This window comes from Megalops cyprinoides, chromosome 3, assembly GCF_013368585.1.
Source record: "Megalops cyprinoides isolate fMegCyp1 chromosome 3, fMegCyp1.pri, whole genome shotgun sequence".
In the NCBI taxonomy this organism is placed as follows: Eukaryota; Metazoa; Chordata; class Actinopteri; order Elopiformes; family Megalopidae; genus Megalops; species Megalops cyprinoides.
The window spans coordinates 51163216-51182968 of NC_050585.1; the positions used below are offsets into that span (position 1 = coordinate 51163216).

General features: G+C 50.1%; 1 protein-coding gene across 1 annotated transcript in view; it reads right to left on the minus strand.

The window, feature by feature from the left end:
• Positions 1-945: 945 nt before the first annotated feature.
• LOC118774227 (sortilin-related receptor-like) overlaps positions 946-19753 on the minus strand; it is a 71461-nt gene continuing 52653 nt past the window's right edge. The window contains exons 28-48 of the mRNA XM_036523405.1: positions 19125-19256; positions 18409-18540; positions 14815-14949; positions 14275-14427; positions 13460-13630; positions 12933-13061; positions 11511-11637; positions 10824-10993; positions 9908-10020; positions 9696-9800; positions 9451-9517; positions 8827-8909; positions 8435-8525; positions 8032-8216; positions 7195-7314; positions 6824-6988; positions 6290-6464; positions 5558-5664; positions 4891-5083; positions 3924-4139; positions 946-3672 (exon numbers count right to left, since the gene is read on the minus strand). Coding sequence (XP_036379298.1) covers positions 3605-3672; positions 3924-4139; positions 4891-5083; positions 5558-5664; positions 6290-6464; positions 6824-6988; positions 7195-7314; positions 8032-8216; positions 8435-8525; positions 8827-8909; positions 9451-9517; positions 9696-9800; positions 9908-10020; positions 10824-10993; positions 11511-11637; positions 12933-13061; positions 13460-13630; positions 14275-14427; positions 14815-14949; positions 18409-18540; positions 19125-19256 — 2837 coding nt within the window. The 3' untranslated portion in view covers positions 946-3604. The remainder of the gene's footprint in view (positions 3673-3923; positions 4140-4890; positions 5084-5557; positions 5665-6289; positions 6465-6823; positions 6989-7194; positions 7315-8031; positions 8217-8434; positions 8526-8826; positions 8910-9450; positions 9518-9695; positions 9801-9907; positions 10021-10823; positions 10994-11510; positions 11638-12932; positions 13062-13459; positions 13631-14274; positions 14428-14814; positions 14950-18408; positions 18541-19124; positions 19257-19753) is intronic.

Consider the following 19753-nt stretch of genomic DNA (forward strand, 5'->3'; position numbering starts at 1 on the left):
AAAATAATAACGGAATGATTTCATTTAATGGTTTTATCTACAGTTGGTATTACGGGTTGTATCCGGTAACATTGCTGTCTGAGTTAAAGCTGGACACTGACCTTGCTGCGAGACCGTTCTGTAACATAGCACAGATTCATATCACCAAGCTTGAATAAGCATTGAGCTGGCTGCACAAGAATTTTGTATGGGAGCTGGCGCACTGAAACTTATCGCTGCTGCTCTCTTCATCTTTGTCTGGCTTGGCATGAATCAGAGGCACCCAAAGTCTTGGTTTACAATCTGGATGTAAGACAGCTGGGCCAGCAAGACCTGAAACTTTTGAAAGTGACGTAATTGTTCTGAAAACACTGAAACCCTGATATTTACGGGAATTACACACTGAGCTCTGGATACCAAATGATGTGCTGCAGAACCATGATTGAAAAGGACTATGATGGCAAGATCTACCTCAATCTTCTTGCTTAAGAGATCACGGTGCCTCCACGAACACCACCAAGATCCCAAAAATCGTCCCCCAATTGCCCTTCCTTTTTTGGACGCAAATCTGCTGAGTCCCAGACAACGTCCACTCTTTGACATCATTTTGACTACATTATCAAATATAATGTGCCCAAAACAATGGAATCTCAACTAATGTAAAATAGACTGGCTTTTTTTCCCCCTCCCAGTTCTCACCGCTCGGACATTTCCCATACCATCAGAAAGTTGAGTATCAAATGAAATGCTTCCCAATTACAACAACACAGAATGAGCTCTACTGAGGTGTGCAGAATCTTCAGTGCTCAGCAGAAAGTCACCTACAAACACACTGTCCCACCTGGGCCATAGATTCAAGATTCAAACAAGGGTGACAGGCCGGGCTAAGACAATCCCCTCGTCAGAATTCTGCCCTGGGAACAAGGTCACGTCTTGCCCTACCCTCCCACAGATTAAAAAAGAATGTCAAACAACTTCAAGTTTATTTCAGTATACGCAGTTCTTAAAACATACTTCAACTGTACCTCTCCTGAAACAATTTGATTTGTATTTCCCTTAAAACCCTTTAGACCAGGGAGATCCATTTTAAAACATGGTGGTGTCCCAATATATTTTGTGCAATAAAAACAATTAAGCACTGAAATTTACAGAAAACAAAATAAATCATTCACATGTGGAAAATTAAGGTAAAATGACAGAACAAAGAACAAGAATTTGTTAGAGAATGTACAAAAACATAAACTATGACTGGAGATTACATAAAATCGGTGGGATATGTGCCGTGCTGTTACAGACTTGTGGACCTTCGAAAATTTACATAGGACAGATTTATCCAACAGACCCACAAATATCTGCTTACTGGTAACGAGGTCAAAATATCATTCAAGACACAGGCCATTAACCTTAGGTGTCACATCAAATCCGTGTGTATGTGTCTGTGTGAACAACACCTACAAACTCAGTGCGCTCCCATAAGGCAATAAGTGGTAAACCGAAGAACAAAAAAAATGTCAGATCGCACTGAAGGACACCATTATTACTGCCGTATTCACTACGATTCTCAATTGGACCGATAGTAACGACAAGCAAGGACAAAGTAAAACACGAGTACCTTTAGAACGTCACGAGAACACAGTGGGAAGAGAGCAGCCCTGCAATGATGGGGGCCGAGACAGCGACGGGGGGGACACCCCCGCACAGACACAGCTGGGGACAGTGATGAGACGGAGAGCGCCGGGGCCAGCGTCGTAGTGCTCGCTGCGGGCCGACCCCGCTCTTTACCTGGGGGACAGGTGGAGGGCTCAGGCGGGCAGGTGTTCATCTGTGCGAGACACACCTGACACCGTCACCCTAAAAACCCACAGAGGGCGTGTCTGTTTGCCGTGAAGGGGCAGGTCATGCAGAAACGGGTCGGAAAACATGACCGATCCCCACATTGCCTCAGAGCCGAATCATACATTTATAAAATACATTCATAAAGCAAATCTTACAAAGAAAAAAGCCCCACTTCCAGTTACGATGGCTCTTCATCTACAAAATAAACACGCACACACGCACACACATATCTCCTTTCAATCTGAACAACAAGAGGCTTGGGAGTTAGTGGAGGTTGGGGCTGGAGGTGAGGGGGGATGGGGCTTACAGAAACAGCGATCATTTTCTTTTTTTTCCATTTTTAAACCTTTTCTGCAAGCTTGGCACATTAACACACATAAATGGTTTGGGCTCTGTAGTAAGACTGCACTGCACAGAGGTCACTGTCGCCAAAACTCCCTCAACTGCTTTAAGAGCAGACACAGAAGCGGTTTCATTCTCACGTGATCAGACGGCAGGGCCTTGGACTATGGTTGGGATGACTGTGGAGGGTCAGCATCTCTGCGGACTCAGACTCCCTTTCCCTGAGCACATCAGCTGGAGTACATTCACTGCAGAGACCCTGACATCCTGACAGCACGGATGCGGGAGATGGTAACCCACCTCATGGTGCGCAGGCATTGTTTCTTTGTGGAGAGGAGGGGCAATTTGTAGCCACTCTGCAATAGTTTTGGCAGGCCATTTGGAAATGCAATGTTACAGTAAATGAAGCTTTTCTTTGATAACACCAATGATGTGGAGGCAGTTCTACTGACAGGCGGCAGCAGTGTGCAGTAGACCTTCACAGGTTTTGAATGAAGTCAAACTGCCTTTGAGGGACCTCCAGTGTCAGAGTGTTTTCTGTTACAAGACTGGTCCTAAGATATTGTGCTGAATTTTGAGAAGATACATTTTCTAAGTACCTACACATACGCATTTGGGAAACATCCATTAAGGGCAGTTGACTCTTTTGAGAGCTAGCCAATATAATAGAAAAGAGTTCCAACTGCTTTCTCCACTGACATACCTCAACCACTGCTCCCAGTGGTTCCGTACGCACCAAGACCTGTGCTCTACTGAGCATGAGCTACGCTTCCTTCTTTGTGGATTTTTAATTAACTTCTGATTAATTCTCGCCGTTCTAATTGCATGACCAATTTATTCCACTTCATTAAGGGTGTGAAATGAAAAACACCACTGTGCCATTTCCAGCGACACTGACCCTGTGCAGTTTACCGTGTTCCAAAGAGCCAAAGTACCCTCCTCTTTTCACAGAGCGTTCGAAAAATCACATTATACTGTATATACAGGTGTGTATTTTTGCGTTGGCTGTATGGGTTTGATAAGTGTCTGTTTTGGCTTCAGGTGATCTGCTGGGTGAGCCTGCAGCCCAGGTGAGCGGTCTGTCTCACGCTGGTCCAGCGCTCGGTAGGGGACGAAATTCATTTCCTTCACAGCTGGCTGCTTCAGTTTCCGCCTACAAGTCCTTTCCCCACAATATATAGTATATAAAAAAATAAGTTATTGCGCCTCCGAAAAAAAGTGCATCATAAATTTCAAAAATATCTCTTTCTTTTTCTTTCGCTTTCTTCCTTAAATCCTGGACCCTCGCAGGCGGGCTCCAGGGGGCGCTGGCACACCCTTGGCACACGGCCAGGATCAGAGAGGGACGCGTTAGGGCAACAAGGGGTGTGGAGGGTGTGGGGAGAGGGACGAGTTTGGAATTGGGGGCCGGGGCTGGGTAGTAGGGTGCAAAGCGCACCCCCTCCCTCTACGCTATCACCATGGGAACGTCGTCGGAGAAGCCGCTGATCATTGGGTCGTCCTCGTCGTCGTCACCTACGAAGGAGAGAAACGGAGTGAGGCGGGGGCTGCCGGTGTTGGGGGGAGGGTGCACAACAGCTGTGGCATGCGCTTCTCATGCAGGCAAATATCCTGTCTGTCTGACACTGGATAACTAACTGAGGACAATACACACAATATACATATGAAGTGCAATACATGCAATAAGCTCACTTATGGAAATGTCTGAAATTCTGCAACTTGTAGGGAAGGAGAGGGAGGGAGGGAGGGAGGAGAAAGGGCCTCACCCAGCTCATCTCCAGAGGAGAAGATGGCCGAGCCCAGGCGGGAGTTGTAGTGGCTGTTGGTGAAGGCTGTGAAGCTGTGCTGGAGGCGCCGGTGTCTCATGTACAGCACCACGAGTCCCCCGCACAGGGCCAGCAGCAGCAGGAAGAGCACGGGCACCACCACCACCGCCATGTCCCCCGTCTTTCCTGACTGAGAGGCCGCCTTATCGCCCGGGCCTGAGGAGAGAGAGACATGCTGCATCTGCACTTCCATTACGAGCAGCTTACACTGCACCACATGCACATCACTACCCACCGAGCCTCGTCACGCAGCTGCAAGCGATTCACATCTCTCTCACACACACACACACACACACACACACACACACACACACGGTATTACATCTCTCTCTCGCTAACACACACACACACACACACACACACACACACACACACACATGGTATTACATCTCTCTCTCGCTAACACACACAACCACACACACAGTACTACATCTGTCTCACTCACACACATTACAACACAAAAAAACGCAGCACATACCTCGCACGATGCACATGACCGTACATCACACACACATTACTACCTCTCTCTCTCACAACCACACACATCACATCACATCACACAGACACACCCACTTCCAAAGGACTGTATATTACACATACACAAACATCACTACACACACAAATTACTACGTCATACACATCACAGAATGCATATGATTGTGTATGTGTGTGTGTGTGTGTGTGTGTACGTGTGTGTGTGTGTGTGTGTGTGTGTGTGTGTGTGGTCCACAGACACCACTATATCACATAATGCAAATGTACATCACACAGAATCCCAGACACACCACACAAGCACAAAACACCACTAAATCACACAACGCAACTGTGCATCACACACCATCACACAGAGTACAGCACAGAGAGCGCTCCACACCACACTCTCCACACCCTCCACCCCCCTGCTCACCTGTCCCCAGGCTGTCGTACAGCAGCAGGGCCGGCTCCCCGCACAGCTGACCGTTCAGCAGACAGCGTGCCTGCACAGAGAAGGTGTAGTTGTGTCCCACCAGCAGGCTGGTGACCTTGAAGACGGTGTCTGTGGTGTTGCCCAGGCACGAGGTGGAGTTGGTCACGCTGTCGTAGACGTGGATTTCGTAGCCCTGCGGTGTGTGAGACCACATAAGACAAACACAGTCGTTACATTGGGATATTAACGCATGGGTTTAAGCCAAAGACAAAAAAGCGGACAGCACGCCTAGAACTGCGGCAGTGTAATATAATATAATAAAGGAGCAGGACTCGTAAACCAAAAGGTTGCTGGTTCAATTCCCTACAGGGGCACTGCTGCTGTAACCTTAGGCAAGGTACTTAACCCACAATTGCCTCAGTAAATATACAGCTGTATAAATTGATAAAAAAATCTAGAATTGATGTAAGTCACTCTGGATAAGAGCGTCTTCTAAACGCCAATAATGTAATGTAATGTAATGAACTCCAGGTAAAACATCTGTAATTAGTAAATGACAGCAATCCAGCCAGATTGGTGACAAAAGGCCATAAAATACTGACAAGAAGGAATAATCACTATTGCCCTGGCGATAAAACACAAGTTTAAGCACTGCATCGGCTCTCACCCGGCTCTCGTTGAAGCTCTTCTCCTTCACCGCCAGGCTCTTCCACAGCAGGAAGACGTGATCGCTCTCTGTCAGGATCTTCAGGGCCTCCGGAGCCGCCAGGGGAACTGGGCACAGACAGGGACAGCCGGGACAAGCAGGTCATCTGTCAGTTCTCATCTCCACGCCACGCACTGGAGCGCACTGTCCACGGCACTCAGCGCACTTCAGCACACACCCCACATATCACTTTAACCCACATCTATCAAAGGTGGCTTACATCGGAGAGAGATCGAGGAGAACACGCTATTCTCTGCACATGCCTTAGCCATAACTGTATGATGTGATGGACAGCAGAGATGATTGTGTCCACACGGAGCAGAGTACAATCGGGAGGTACACAGACGATCTCTCTACAGCAGAGCAGAGTCACTGATATGACAGAAATATCTTTTCATCATTAGATTCGCTCAAACTATGTAAGATGTATGTTTTCACATTTTCAGACTGATATTAATTCAGGCTTTGTATGCAGAAACGTTTTTTTTTTCCCATGAAAGGGATGAAATCAAAATCCACGGGGCATATATAATGAATGATCTTGAGTCATTCGGGTCTGATCAGGTTCATAATACGGATCTTAACATGATAGCATGATACAAGGGAAAATTCACAGCAAGGACCGGATTCAGCGGGATTTTAGAGAGCTCTGTAAGTAAAAGGAACCGCAGCGGGGATATGGTGTTGGCGCACCTGTATTGAGGGTGTAGCTGGCCTCCTTGCTCATGTTGTTGAGACGCACGGTGACGCTGTAGCGGCCGCCCGGCTCCAGGCCTTTCAGGATGTACTCCACCGTGTTGTTCTGTGTGTTCACCCTGTAGTTGGCCTCCGTCTTTCGGATCATGTCCTTCACGTGCACCACGTAGGTCTGCGAGGACGGAGAGGGAGGTCAAACAGGGCGTCAGAAAGTGGGAAGAAGAAGGGCATTCGGAGAGAGGGGGGGGATCAACACTTTGCACCCTGGGTGCACCTCTGTGATGCTAACTGCTCCGGGCTGGCTGCTGGACCTAGACCTACTGATTGACACATTACATTACATTACACTACATTACATGCATTTAAAACACAATGCCCTGAGACAACAGAGCATTTAGCTGTATTCAGCATATTTAGCATTTAGATATTCATGACAGCATGACAGCATGTGTGAGCACTTGTGCAGTATGTGACCACGGAGTAGCAGCATGTGCCAGTGTAGTGAAGGAGCGAGGGAGCTCTGTGCCGTACCAGCGGGGTGCTGGGGGAGTCGTAGGGCGGCTGCCACTTGAGCGTGGCCTGGGTCTTCTCCACCCGCACTCTGTGCAGGTTGCGGGGGGGCAGCCTGCCGCTGGGGATCATCTTCACCACGGCGTATTCAGAGGGAGGACCCATGTAGGGTGAAATCACCCGCACCTGCGCATGCAGACACACGCACACACATATACATACACACTTAACAGAGCACTGTAGGTGTAAACCAGTAGAACTATTTACAGATAGGAAGCCAGAGATGTTCAGAGGAGAGAGCGAGTGTCAGATCTGGGCCACTGGAGGGGGTGACTCAGGAACACCTGCTGACTGAGGTGAAGGAGCTGAGTGAGGATGAGGAGGAGACTCACGAAGAAGAGGTACTGCTCGCCGCTGTCCACGGTGACCGTAAGGCTGCTGCTGCTGCTGTTCTGCCTGCCGGGGCTGCGGTACAGGTCCAGGAAGGAGGTGGAGAAGAACACGCCGTACATCTGCGAACACATACACGCACGCACGCACGCACGCGCGCACACACACAAGTAAACACACACACACACACACACACACACACACACACACACGCGCACAGTCACACAAACACACACACACGCACACACACACGCACGCACGCATGCACGCACGCACGCATGCACGCACGCACACAGTCACACACGCACACATGCACACACACACGCACGCGCGCACACACACACACACACACACGCACACACACAGTCACACACACGCGCACACGCACACACTTACTTAATAGGATGCAAAGCTTCTGCACCTGAACAGGAACTTCTCAGTATTCTAATTTCAGTGTACCCGTTCCTTCAATTCCAATCACAAGGGACTGTGTGTGTGTGTGTGAGAAAGTGTAGTACGAGATGTATGTGTCTGTACAGCGCATGTGTGCATGTGTGTAACTATGTAGTGTGTGTGTGCGTGCATGTGAGTGACTGTACAGTGTGCGTATGTGTATGCGTGTGTGCGTGTGTGTGTGCGTGCGTGCGTGCGTGTGTGCGTGCGTGCGTGCGTGCGTGCGTGCGTGCGTGCGTGCCTGTGTAGTGTGTGAGTGTGTGAGAGACTGTACAGTATATGTGCATGTGAGTGACTGTACAGTGTGTCTGCGTGTGTCTATGTGTCCGTACAGAACGTGTGCATGTATGTACGTGCGCACAGTATGTCTGTACGCTCTCTCTCACCTCAGCTACCGGGCCGGTCCAGCTGCAGTCCACAGAGCTCTGGTTGAGAGCACGGGCCTTGAGGACGGGCGGGGCAGGCTGGACGCCCTGTGTCACAGCAGAGGTCAGCACAGAGGGACTGTCTCCTACGCTGGTGTGGGCCCACACAGCCAGCTCGTACGTGGTCCCAGCGGTGAGGTTAGTCACTGCAAGCAAACACACACACACACACACACACACACACACACACACACACACACACACACACACACACACACATAGACACATAGACACATAGACACACACACAGACAGACACAGACACACACACACACATATATGAGGTGAAACCACTGCACAGTTGCACTGCTACACCACATTTCTGTACATGCAGGGACTGCGCCGAGCATTATGGGAAGTAGTACCTGTCAGAGTCCTCTCCGCAGTAGTCAAATTCCTGCTTTCCTTCACGTGAGCGTTGAACACCCAGGACAAGAGGACCATGTACTGGTCCACCTGCAGGCACAAACCAGGGTGAGCCTGGGACACACAGGCCCTCACACACTCACAAAAGCAGATTCAATTTGTTACCTTAAGTTACATTACATTACTAGCATTTAGCAGACGCTCTTGTCCAGAGCGACTTACATCAGTTAGTTTTTTTTTTTTTACAATGTTGGATATTTACTGAGGCAACTGTGGGTTAAGTACCTTGACCAAGGGTACAGCAGCAGTGCCCAGTGGAGATTTGCACCTTTCGGTTACAAGTCCTGCTCCTTAACCATTATGCTACACTGCTGTCTATAATCCCACTGACCTTATACTGGGAGCTGAAGCTGAAAGTCAGGGTGATGGAGTCCTCTGTATTTTTGTCCACAGCAACTGTAGGGGGCGGCAGAGCTAAGAGAGAGAGGAGAGTGACATGAGGTGACACCACAGGTGCTCACAATACATTCAACATGATGACCAGCAGGGGGAGACATTATGCTCTTCTGATTCATTTACACCTAACTAGCACTTACACCACCAAAAGTTTAGCGCAACCTCATATACACCTCAGATTGTTTTCATTTTCAAGCATTAAAACTTTCACTTGCACACAGTCAGGTCTAGAACCAATTACTACTATCTAGATCTCCATTATTTTGAGCACTACGTGATGCTGAATTTGAATTTAACTAAATTCTTCAGTGTCAGTTTTTAAAATCTGTTGTAAATTATCTGGATAGTGCCGTGATATCTATCATCTATCTATCTATCTATCTATCTATCTATCTATCATCCTTCATTATTCCATCCTGTTTTCATTGTATCATTGTCAGTTCTGCTGTCTCCTCAGTCTTTCCATGCCAGGACAGTTCTAGCTTATATGCACAGTAGGGGTCACTGTTGCTGCAAAGAAAGGTGTCATTTCTTTGCTGCACGCGGAGAGTAACCTTACCTTTCTCTGGGGTGATGGATTTCACATCCGTCCAGTTACCCACACCACGGCTGGTCACAGCTGCCACCTGATAAACACAACACACACACACAGACACACACACACATCACACACACACACACACACACACACACACACACACACACACACACACACACAGATAAAACACAATGTTAAGACCCCACACGCTTCAAGGTGCTCTTCACTGCACAGCTGGAAAGCAGCGCTGCGGCTGCGTTACTCACTCTGAACCTGTAGAGGGCGCTGGGGTGCAGGCTTCTGACCTCCGCCCTGGTGCCAGTGCTGCGCTGGGACGACCACTCCACACTGCCACTCTCGCTGTACTCCACCTACAGGGCCGTCAGAACAGGAGGCGTTCAGGAGAAACACACCGTAAACGGGTCGCTGCGGTTCATCATAGCGTCAGGAATGCAGGGGGGTCCGCGGGCCCACTCACAATGTATTCCCGGATCAGACCGTGGGCTTTGTCGGGAGGGTTCCAGGAACAGACCACAGTGCCGTCCTCTCCTTTGTCGGGGGACAGCTGCAAATCTCTAGGTGGATCTGGCACTGCAAGACAGATTTTACGCCAACACCTTCAGTACCGACAGCACGAAGAGATGGGGGACAGAGACATTAAGAAACACCGCTGTGCCAAGGGGCCGAATTCAGTCACTGACACCTGCAGGGCCTGGCACTCAACCAAGGGCTTAATGAATGAATGCAGTCACTGACTGAAACCGGAATCCACCTTTATCCTAAGCAACAAAAATACCTCTCCCAGAAAACTACACCATCACCTGCAAACTTCCATTCTACAGGCCTGAACTGAGCCACACTTTCTACAGTTCAGTAGATGTGAATTACCATATAATCAAAGCGTGAAGGTTGTGTTTGATGTTATAGCAGTGCTTTCTTTGGCTTGGAGTGTGATGAATGGATTGCACCTGGCCGTCAGCTGATGTGAAAAGGAAGTGGTAAGTGGTAGAAGTAGTAAGCACGTCCTTTACGGGACCTAGATTTGGTTAATTGCGCAAGGATTGTCTGTAAATTCTCCTTTAACATTACTACTGTGGCTGTAACTGGCACGATGTGTGTTAGGTGTTATGTACATAGAGGGGGTTAGGATTAGGGTTAAGGGGTTAGGGTAACTGCATAAGTATTGTCTGTAAATTCTCCTTTAACAATACTACTGTGGCTGTCGTTATGTACATAGAGAAGATTAGGTTTAGGGTTACAGTTAGAGTTAGAGTTAGGGTTACAGTCAGGGTTAGGTTAGTTGCGTAAGGATTGTCTCTAAAGTCTCCTTTAACAGTGCCGCTGCGGCTTTCTCTGGGGCTGGTTAGTGGGTATGCACTCGGAGAGGCACTCACATCCCTCGGGCGTGCGCAGTGTCAGCACCTCGTTGGTCTTGTGCAGCTTGCTGAGACACTGCACCTGCACCTTCACCTGGTAGGTGAAGTCTGGCCTCAGCACCGTCAGGCTGTAGCTGCACTTATTACTGTGAGTCTCCACTGGCGTCCACGTCTGCGCCCCCACCAACCTGAAGGGAGAGAGACAGACACACAAGAATATGTACACGCACGCACACACACACACACGCACACGCACAAACACACATGCGGTCACACAAACACACATACATGCGCACGCACACGCACACACACACACACACACGCACAAACACACATGCGGTCACACAAACACACACACACACACACGCACACACGCACACACACGCACAAACACACATGCGCGCACACACACACAAACACACACACACACACACAAACGCACACAGACAGACAGACACACGCGCACACACAGGTAAGTACATACACATGCAGTTACGTGAAACAATAAACAGATATAGAAGATAACAGATGCTGTGAATTCCATCTAAGACATGAGGGCAGTGTGTGCAGCAGTGAGGTGTAGGGGCAAGAAACAGGGCTTGTAACCCAGACATGGTCAGTTCAATTCAGGTGTGCCACTGCACCATCTGTATAAACAGACAACGTGTAAAAGTTGTAAGCTATGCAAGTCCTGTGGGACGGTACCTGTAGTAGACTATGTAGGAGCAGGAGGAGAGGGGCAGGTTTTTGGGCCGGGACCAGGTGAGGGTCACCGCGCCGGAGAAGTCGGAGCTCCACTGCAGGTTCTGCACTTTGTAGACGCGGGAGTCGGCTGCGGAGAGAGGGGAAGAGGGGACGATTCGAGACAGCGGCACAGACAGGGCGCCGTCACCGTCCTGTCACCCCGCGCTTCTCCTGATGAGACCAGACATGGCTCAACAGCCAGCCAGCCAGACATGAAATCAGTCCAGATTATTTTGAGATCAAAGTCACAGCTGCGCCTCTCCGCGCTCCGCTCCTCGCCCCTACCCCTCGGTGGAGTCTAGCACCCTCAGTCCAAATCGTACCTTATTTAAACTTTCACTGAGCCGCCACTCGCTGATGTCACCCGGTGTCTGCGGCCGGAGGACTGAAAGACTCGCACAAAGGCAGCTGTGTGGCACCGAGAGGGGCGAGAGGGAGCACTTGACCCAAAAACACAGACCTACCCAAACGTGCAGCCACCGCACAGCTGGTTTTCACTGACCCGCCTCGGCTGTCTGAGCTGTGGTGATGAGACCCTGTATTTCCAGTCTTACCTACTGCTGAGCAGCTGCTTACTGAACACCGTGCTTCTTACATCCACGTTCCTCTTGTTTCTGTTTTGTGCATGACTGAATATGGGCTGACAAACTCATTTGTGTAAACGACTGAGCCCGGCAAATGTGTGCGGTTACTCAAACGCTTGCGCTTTTGTTATGACAGTTATGGCTGGAGAACAACAAAAGGTTTGCAGGGATTGATGCTTATTATATTCAGGCCTGAAGTGTACATTTATTTTCTAGCCTGCTATCAATGATATGTGAAGGAGCCCTACGCCTCCGTGGCCATGCTCGACTCGCCTGGGCTCCGAGCCAACCCACTGTCGTTACCTGGGGTTATCTGGGGATGCTTTTTACAAACACTCTGCCTCTAGCTCACCTCGGGCGTGCCTAACACAGTGAAGCTGGGAAACGCAGATACAGTGAAGCCTGTCTGAAGCGTTTGTAACAGTGCCCTGTGGCTTCAGCCTGTTTCTCACTGGAGCAGCTGGATTAGGGTTAGGGTTGGATACGCCTAACACAGTTAAGCTGGAAAGCGCATCTGTAGCGTGGCCTGTCTGAGGCGTGTGTGTGTGTGCGTGAGTGTGTGAGTGTGTGCGTGAGTGTGAGAGTGTGTGAATATGAGAGTGTGTGATATGAGAGTGTGAGAGTGTGTGAGTGTGAGACTGTGAGACTGTGAATGTGTGTGTGTGTGTGTGTGTATACGTGAGACTGGTTGTGTGTGTGTGTGTGTGTATGTGAGTGTGTGCGAGTGTGAGTGTGTGAGAGTGTGAGATTGTGCGTGTGTGTGCGCGTGCATGCGCGTGTGTGTGAGGCAGTCTCTCACTGGAGCAGTTGTCCTCGTCGCTGTGGTCGGAGCAGTCGATGAAGCCGTCGCAGCGCTCGCTGTCGGCCACGCAAGCCTCGCCGTCGGCGCACAGTGTCCCGTTCACACAGACCAGGGGCCCGCGGGTCGCTGCGGGGGACACAGACCGAGACAGAGCCGGCTGAGAGATGGCTAATGCGTGTGTCTCTCTGTCCGCTCGGCTACGTGTCACTCACTTCCACCTCACTGTCACTCCAGCCTCCTGCTGAGCTGAGCTGTACTGCCCCCCCCCCCACCGTGCAGCTGTCTGAAATGCTGTCATATTGTAGCGCTTATTTTCACCGACTTAAAAAAAAAAAAAGCACGGTAAATACTATCTGCAGGTTTCACAAATCTGTCTTAATTAGAATGTAAATTACATTAACAGCATCAGTCTCAAATACCTCGACTGACTGAGAATTATATTAACAGTATCAAATTAATAACAGGAGAATTTCCTCTCGGTGTGCTTGAGCTCTTTCGTGCGACTCCCACGCAAACACACTCACGGCAGTCGGTCTCGTCGGAGCCGTCCCGGCAGTGGCTGTGTCCATCACAGCGCTGCCAGTCTGGGATGCAGGTAGGGGGGTGGCGGCAAAGGAATTGGCCCCTGCTGCAGCGGCCCGGAGGGTGGGGGCGCGTGGGAGGGGTGGTGGGCGAAGCCACCGTGCTATTGGAGCCTGAAAAAGACAAGGCATTACGAACACCATGTCAAAACACTGCATCAAAACACCGCGTCAACTCGGCTGGGACTCAGAGACCCCACACCTGAGGGTCACAGAGAGCAGGGTTCTGCACTATCAGCCTTTTGAAGGGTGGGTCCATTTACCTGTCTTTGCCTTCCTGCACATACAGTCCAACACACCATGACAAGTGAGGATGACCACAGGAAGGCCTGTCTCCTCAACTCTGCTCTCAATCTTGTCAGAGGGTTGATTTTACAAACAGACCCAATGCTTACTAAACCAGAACAGACTCATTCACTTCAGTCACTGAGCGTAACTTGTCTCACTTCCTTAAACCTTAGCCTTTGGCAAATTAAGAATTTTGCAATTTTGCAATCTGGCAAATACAAACCACAAACCAACTGCCTGGTTGCCTTATTTTCCATGTGTAATTGTCTCTATCCAAAACACAGCAATTACTACTACAAGGGTCAAAAGTGTTATCTTCCAACCTCAGAATATTCCAGTATCAGTGTGCAGGAAAGAAAAGACCCCCTCAGGAGCGGAGAGCTTGCCCATTAAGCAGGGGCTCAGCGTTGAGTGAGTGTTGATGTGGGAGAGGAGGTGCTGGTGTGTGGTCACCTCTCCGGCAGCCTCACCTGTGGGACAGCCCGCTTCGTCGGAGCCGTCGGGACAGTCGGCATAGCCGTCACACACCCAGTTATTGACGATGCAGGCCCCCGAGCCGCAGCGGAATCGGTTAGGGGAGCAGGTGAGAGGGCCAGGGGCCGGGGTGTGGGGGGTGACCCCTCCTGGGGGGGCAGATAAAGGTTAAAACTGCTGTTCATCTGCAGAGGTATATTACATTGGCATCTGTGAGCGTGTGTGTGTGTGTGTGTGTGTGTGTGTGTGTGTGTGTGTGTGTATAACCACTGCCATCACCTATCCAGGTGCATATCAGTTACAGAATGTATAAGATGCACAACATTAAACACTGAAGTTTACCTAACATGATTTTATCTGCCAAGCAAGTAAGTAATGATAATAACAACAATAGTAATAATAATAATGTCATGTTTCTGTCCTTCCTAGCAGATTGTATTTAGTTCCATGTGTTTCTCAGCTTTGGACTGTGAGGGGAGCCGTCTCCTGGCAGTCAGCAGCTGGACAGCGACAGGGATATTCCCCCCGATCTGTACCTGTGCACTCAGACTCATCTGACCAGTCCCCGCAGTCGTTCTCCCCGTCACACTTCCACCAGGTGGGCACACAGCGGCCGTTACCGCACTCGAACTGGAAGTACCGCGAGCAGCCGGGCTCCTCTGTGGGAGAGCCTGCAGTACAACAGAGAACCAGACTGGCTAAAAACACACACAGACACATGTGCACAAATGCGCACGCACACCACTGGGGTCCAAAATTGTTGGGACACACTCTTTTTTTTTTCTGAAAACCCACAATATTTTTGCTGCATATTCCATCAGACATTGGGGAAAGTCATATTTGACTTCAGAGTGAATAGGACATCACAAAACTGAAAATAAATTTTTGTCTTTATAGATTTATTCAATGAAAAAAAACTTAAATTGCAGATTCATCGAAATAACCACCTTTGGCCTTAACTACTGCTTTACAAATACGAGGCAATCGTATCAAGAGTTTTTCAAGATAATCAGGTGAAATTTGTTCCATTCATCCCGAATGAACTCTAGGAGCTGTCTGGCACTGGCTGGCTGACGACTTTTGCGGTCAATCTCATCCCACACAAGCTCAATAGGGGAGAGATCTGGAGACTGCGCTGGCCAGGACATAATTTCACACAATCTGGTGTGTGATTGTTGCTCCAGATAGCCCTTACAGAGTTTAGAAGCATGCCTGGGATCATTGTCTTGCTGAAAGACAAAACCACGACCAAGAATTCTGGATCCTGAAGGGACAGCGTGATCCTGAAGAATTCTCAAGTAGTCTTCTTTGCGCATGATCCCTTGGATTTCAACCAAGTCATCAACTTGTGTGCCACCAAAACATCCCCATACCATCACACTACCTCCCTCCATACTTAACAGCTGGCAACACACAATCGTTGTGAAACTTCTCATTACTCCTTCTACGGATGTAGACTCGGCGCTTGGAGCCAAACATTTCAAACTTGGATTCATCTGTCCACTGCACATGTTTCCACTGTTCCAGTGTCCAGTCTTGGTGTTTTTTTTGCCCATTTTAGCCTCTTCTGTCTATTCTGTGGACGAAGCAGTGGTTTTCGGACAGGCACACAGCCCTTAAGCCCAGCTTCTTTAAGGCGACGCTTCACGGTACTCTTTGACACATTCATGCCGGTTGCGGTGTTCAGGTGGTGGGTCAGTTCTTGGGCAGTCAGGTGCCGATGTCGCAGGGATGTCAAGCGAAGATGATTGTCTTGCTGCTTAGTAGTGCATCTCTTGCGTCCACGACCTGGGCGATTGGTGATTTTACCCTCCACTTTGAACTTCTTGATGATGTTGTGGACACCGTTTCTGGAGATATTCAACTTTGCAGCAATTTTTCTTATAGAATACCCTTCAGAATGTAGGGTAATCACAGAGTGCCTTTTGCCAATGTCAATTTCAGCTGTTTTCGCCATCTGTAGTATATCCACAGCAATCTTCTGTGACCGTGTTCCAACCTTGTTAGGTTTATATAGGCTTCAGTATGAGTGTTCAATTAGGGGGCAGGGCAACGTTCAATCAGGCCTAATTGAAGTGATGGTCATTTTTTTTCACTTGTCTGCACTCAATAAGCATGTAGGTACCTTTTAGAATTAACTTAATGTCATGGAATTGTCAGTTTGTTTGGCAGAATTAATGTCATACGTATTATTAAAATGTTGGAAATAAGGGTAGTCATCAGGCAATCATGTGCCAACCACATAAAGAAATGTTTTGAAAATGTTAATAGTTGCCAAAACATGTAACCGTGTTTTCGCCACACCGTAAATTAGGTTCGAGTGATAAAACTAATAGCTACATGGACACATCCACACTTAACCACAAAATGCCCAGGTGTCCCAATAATTTTGGACCCAAGTCTGTACATGTAAAACATGTAAACATGCAAAATCACACACACACACACACACACACACACACACACACACAAGCATGCACAATGACATGTACACCCAAACTCACACACGTGCGCGCACACACACACACACACACACACAAACACACACAAACACACACACACACGCAGGCATACGCACACACACGCGCACGCACGCGCGCGCACACACGCGCACACACACGCGTACACACACGTACACACACGTACACACACGTACACACACGCACACACACGCACACACACAAACACACACAAACACAAGCATATACATATATATACACACACACACGCACGCACACGCACGCACACACACGCACGCACGCACACAGAGTAAGCACAGGCACACGGTTATGACTCAGAGTGTCTCCCAGCGGATGACAGGACAGACACAGTGTACACACACGTACACACACGTACACACGCACGCACAGAGTAAGCACAGGCACACGGTTATGACTCAGAGTGTCTCCCAGCGGATGACAGGACAGACACAGCGCACACAGACGCGGCGCAGCGGGGACAGGCAGGCGCTGAGTCAGACACAGCGTACACAGACGCGGCACAGCGGGGACAGGCAGGCTGTGAGTCAGACACAGCGTACACAGACGCGGCGCAGCGGGGACAGGCAGGCGCTGAGTCAGACACAGCGCACACAGACGCGGCGCAGTGGGGACAGGCAGGCTGTGAGTCAGGCAGGCGCTGAGTCAGACACAGCGCACACAGACGCGGCGCAGAGGGGACAGGCAGGCGCTGAGTCAGACACAGCGCACACAGACGCGGCACAGCGGGGACAGGCAGGCTGTGAGTCAGACACAGCGTACACAGACGCGGCGCAGCGGGGACAGGCAGGCGCTGAGTCAGACACAGCGCACACAGACGCGGCGCAGTGGGGACAGGCAGGCGCTGAGTCAGACACAGCGCACACAGACGCGGCGCAGCGGGGACAGGCAGGCTGTGAGTCAGGCAGGCGCTGAGTCAGACACAGCGCACACAGACGCGGCGCAGAGGGGACAGGCAGGCGCTGAGTCAGACACAGCGCACACAGACGCGGCACAGCGGGGACAGGCAGGCTGTGAGTCAGGCAGGCGCTGAGTCAGACACAGCGCACACAGACGCGGCGCAGTGGGGACAGGCAGGCGCTGAGTCAGACACAGCGCACACAGACGCGGCGCAGCGGGGACAGGCAGGCTGTGAGTCAGGCAGGCGCTGAGTCAGACACAGCGCACACAGACGCGGCGCAGCGGGGACAGGCAGGCGCTGAGTCAGACACAGCGCACACAGACGCGGCGCAGCGGGGACAGGCAGGCTATGAGTCAGGCAGGCGCTGAGTCAGACACAGCGCACACAGACGCGGCGCAGCGGGGACAGGCAGGCTGTGAGTCACGCAGGCTGTGAGTCAGACACAGCGTACACAGACGCGGCGCAGCGGGGACAGGCAGGCTGTGAGTCAGACACAGCGTACACAGACGCGGCGCAGTGGGGACAGGCAGGCGCTGAGTCAGACACAGCGTACGCAGACGCGGCGCAGTGGGGACAGGCAGGCTGTGAGTCACGCAGGCTGTGAGTCAGACACAGCGTACACAGACGCGGCGCAGCGGGGACAGGCAGGCTGTGAGTCAGACACAGCGCACACAGACGCGGCGCAGCGGGGACAGGCAGGCGCTGAGTCAGACACAGCGCCCCGGGCTCACCGCAGTTGGCCTCGTCGGAGTAATCTCCGCAGTCGTCCATGCCGTCACACTTCCACTCCAGACTCACACACACCCCGTTCTCACACTGGAAGCTGTTGGCATCGCAGGTCTTTTCAAACTCAGGACTCCCGGCTGTGGGGGTGAGAGGGGGAGAGAGAGAGAGAGAGAGAGAGAGAGAGAGAGAGAGAGGAGGAGGGAGAGAGAGAGAGAGAGAGAGAGAGAGGGAGGGGAGGGGAGGGAGAGAGAGAGAGAGAGAGAGAGAGAGAGAGAGAGAGAGAGAGAGAGAGAGAGAGAGAGAGAGAGCGAGCGAGAGGGAGAGAGAGAGAGAGAGAGAGAGGGAGGGGAGGGGAGTGAGAGAGAGAGAGAGACAGAGACAGAGTAAGAGAGAGAGAGAGAGAGAGAGGAGGAGGGAGAGAGAGAGAGAGAGGGAGGGAGAGAGGAGGAGAGAGAGACAGAGAGGAGGAGAGAGAGAAAGAGAGGAGGAGAGAGAAGGAGAGACTGAGATAGAGAGAGAGAGAGAGAGAGAGAAAGACAGAGAGAGAGAAGGCAGCAAATGACACAACAGTAAAGTCAACAGAGTGAACGTACTGAGAGAAATGACCCTAAATATGCAAAACTCAGAAATGTAGACTGTTAAATTCTCTTTCATTTATGCGACGTGGAAAACACTGAAGGCATGGCGAATGACAGACGTCAGGTGACGAGGCGGGACTCACAACAGCCAGCATAGTTGGCGTCTTCGTCAGATCCGTCAGCACAGTGACGGACGCCGTCGCAGACCAATGACTGGAAGAGGCATTGTGCGCGATTCCGGCACACAAACTCCATGTAGCGCGTGCAGAGAGGATCTGAGAGGGCCACAGAGGGACAGAGATGACACCTGCTCCACAGCACTATATTTCCAAAATCTCTCCACAATGGATTCTAATGTGCTGTTATTTCACATGCAACTCTCTTTGCTTTACAGTAAGCCAGAACGCTTACTAAAACATTCAATGAAAAAAGATAAAAATGTGAATTTTCCTCTCATACAATATAAGACTACAATTTTAGCACAAGAATGTTAGTAGTACATGTCACTGGCAGCTAATTAAGTCTATGTCAATAACAGATCTTAAAATATAAAAAAGGTTTTATATTAGCATTAATTTTAATGATGTAAATTATAATCTTTTGCCATTATCGGGATGTCAAACTGTTTTCACACATAATTACAGCTTTACCCTTCTTTGAAATACGCATGCTGTTCATGAAACAGCATAACAATGTACTCCTGTCATCTAGACATCATAAGGAATGTCTCACAGTGAAAACTGTTGACAGGCACTGAAAAACACAGCTACTT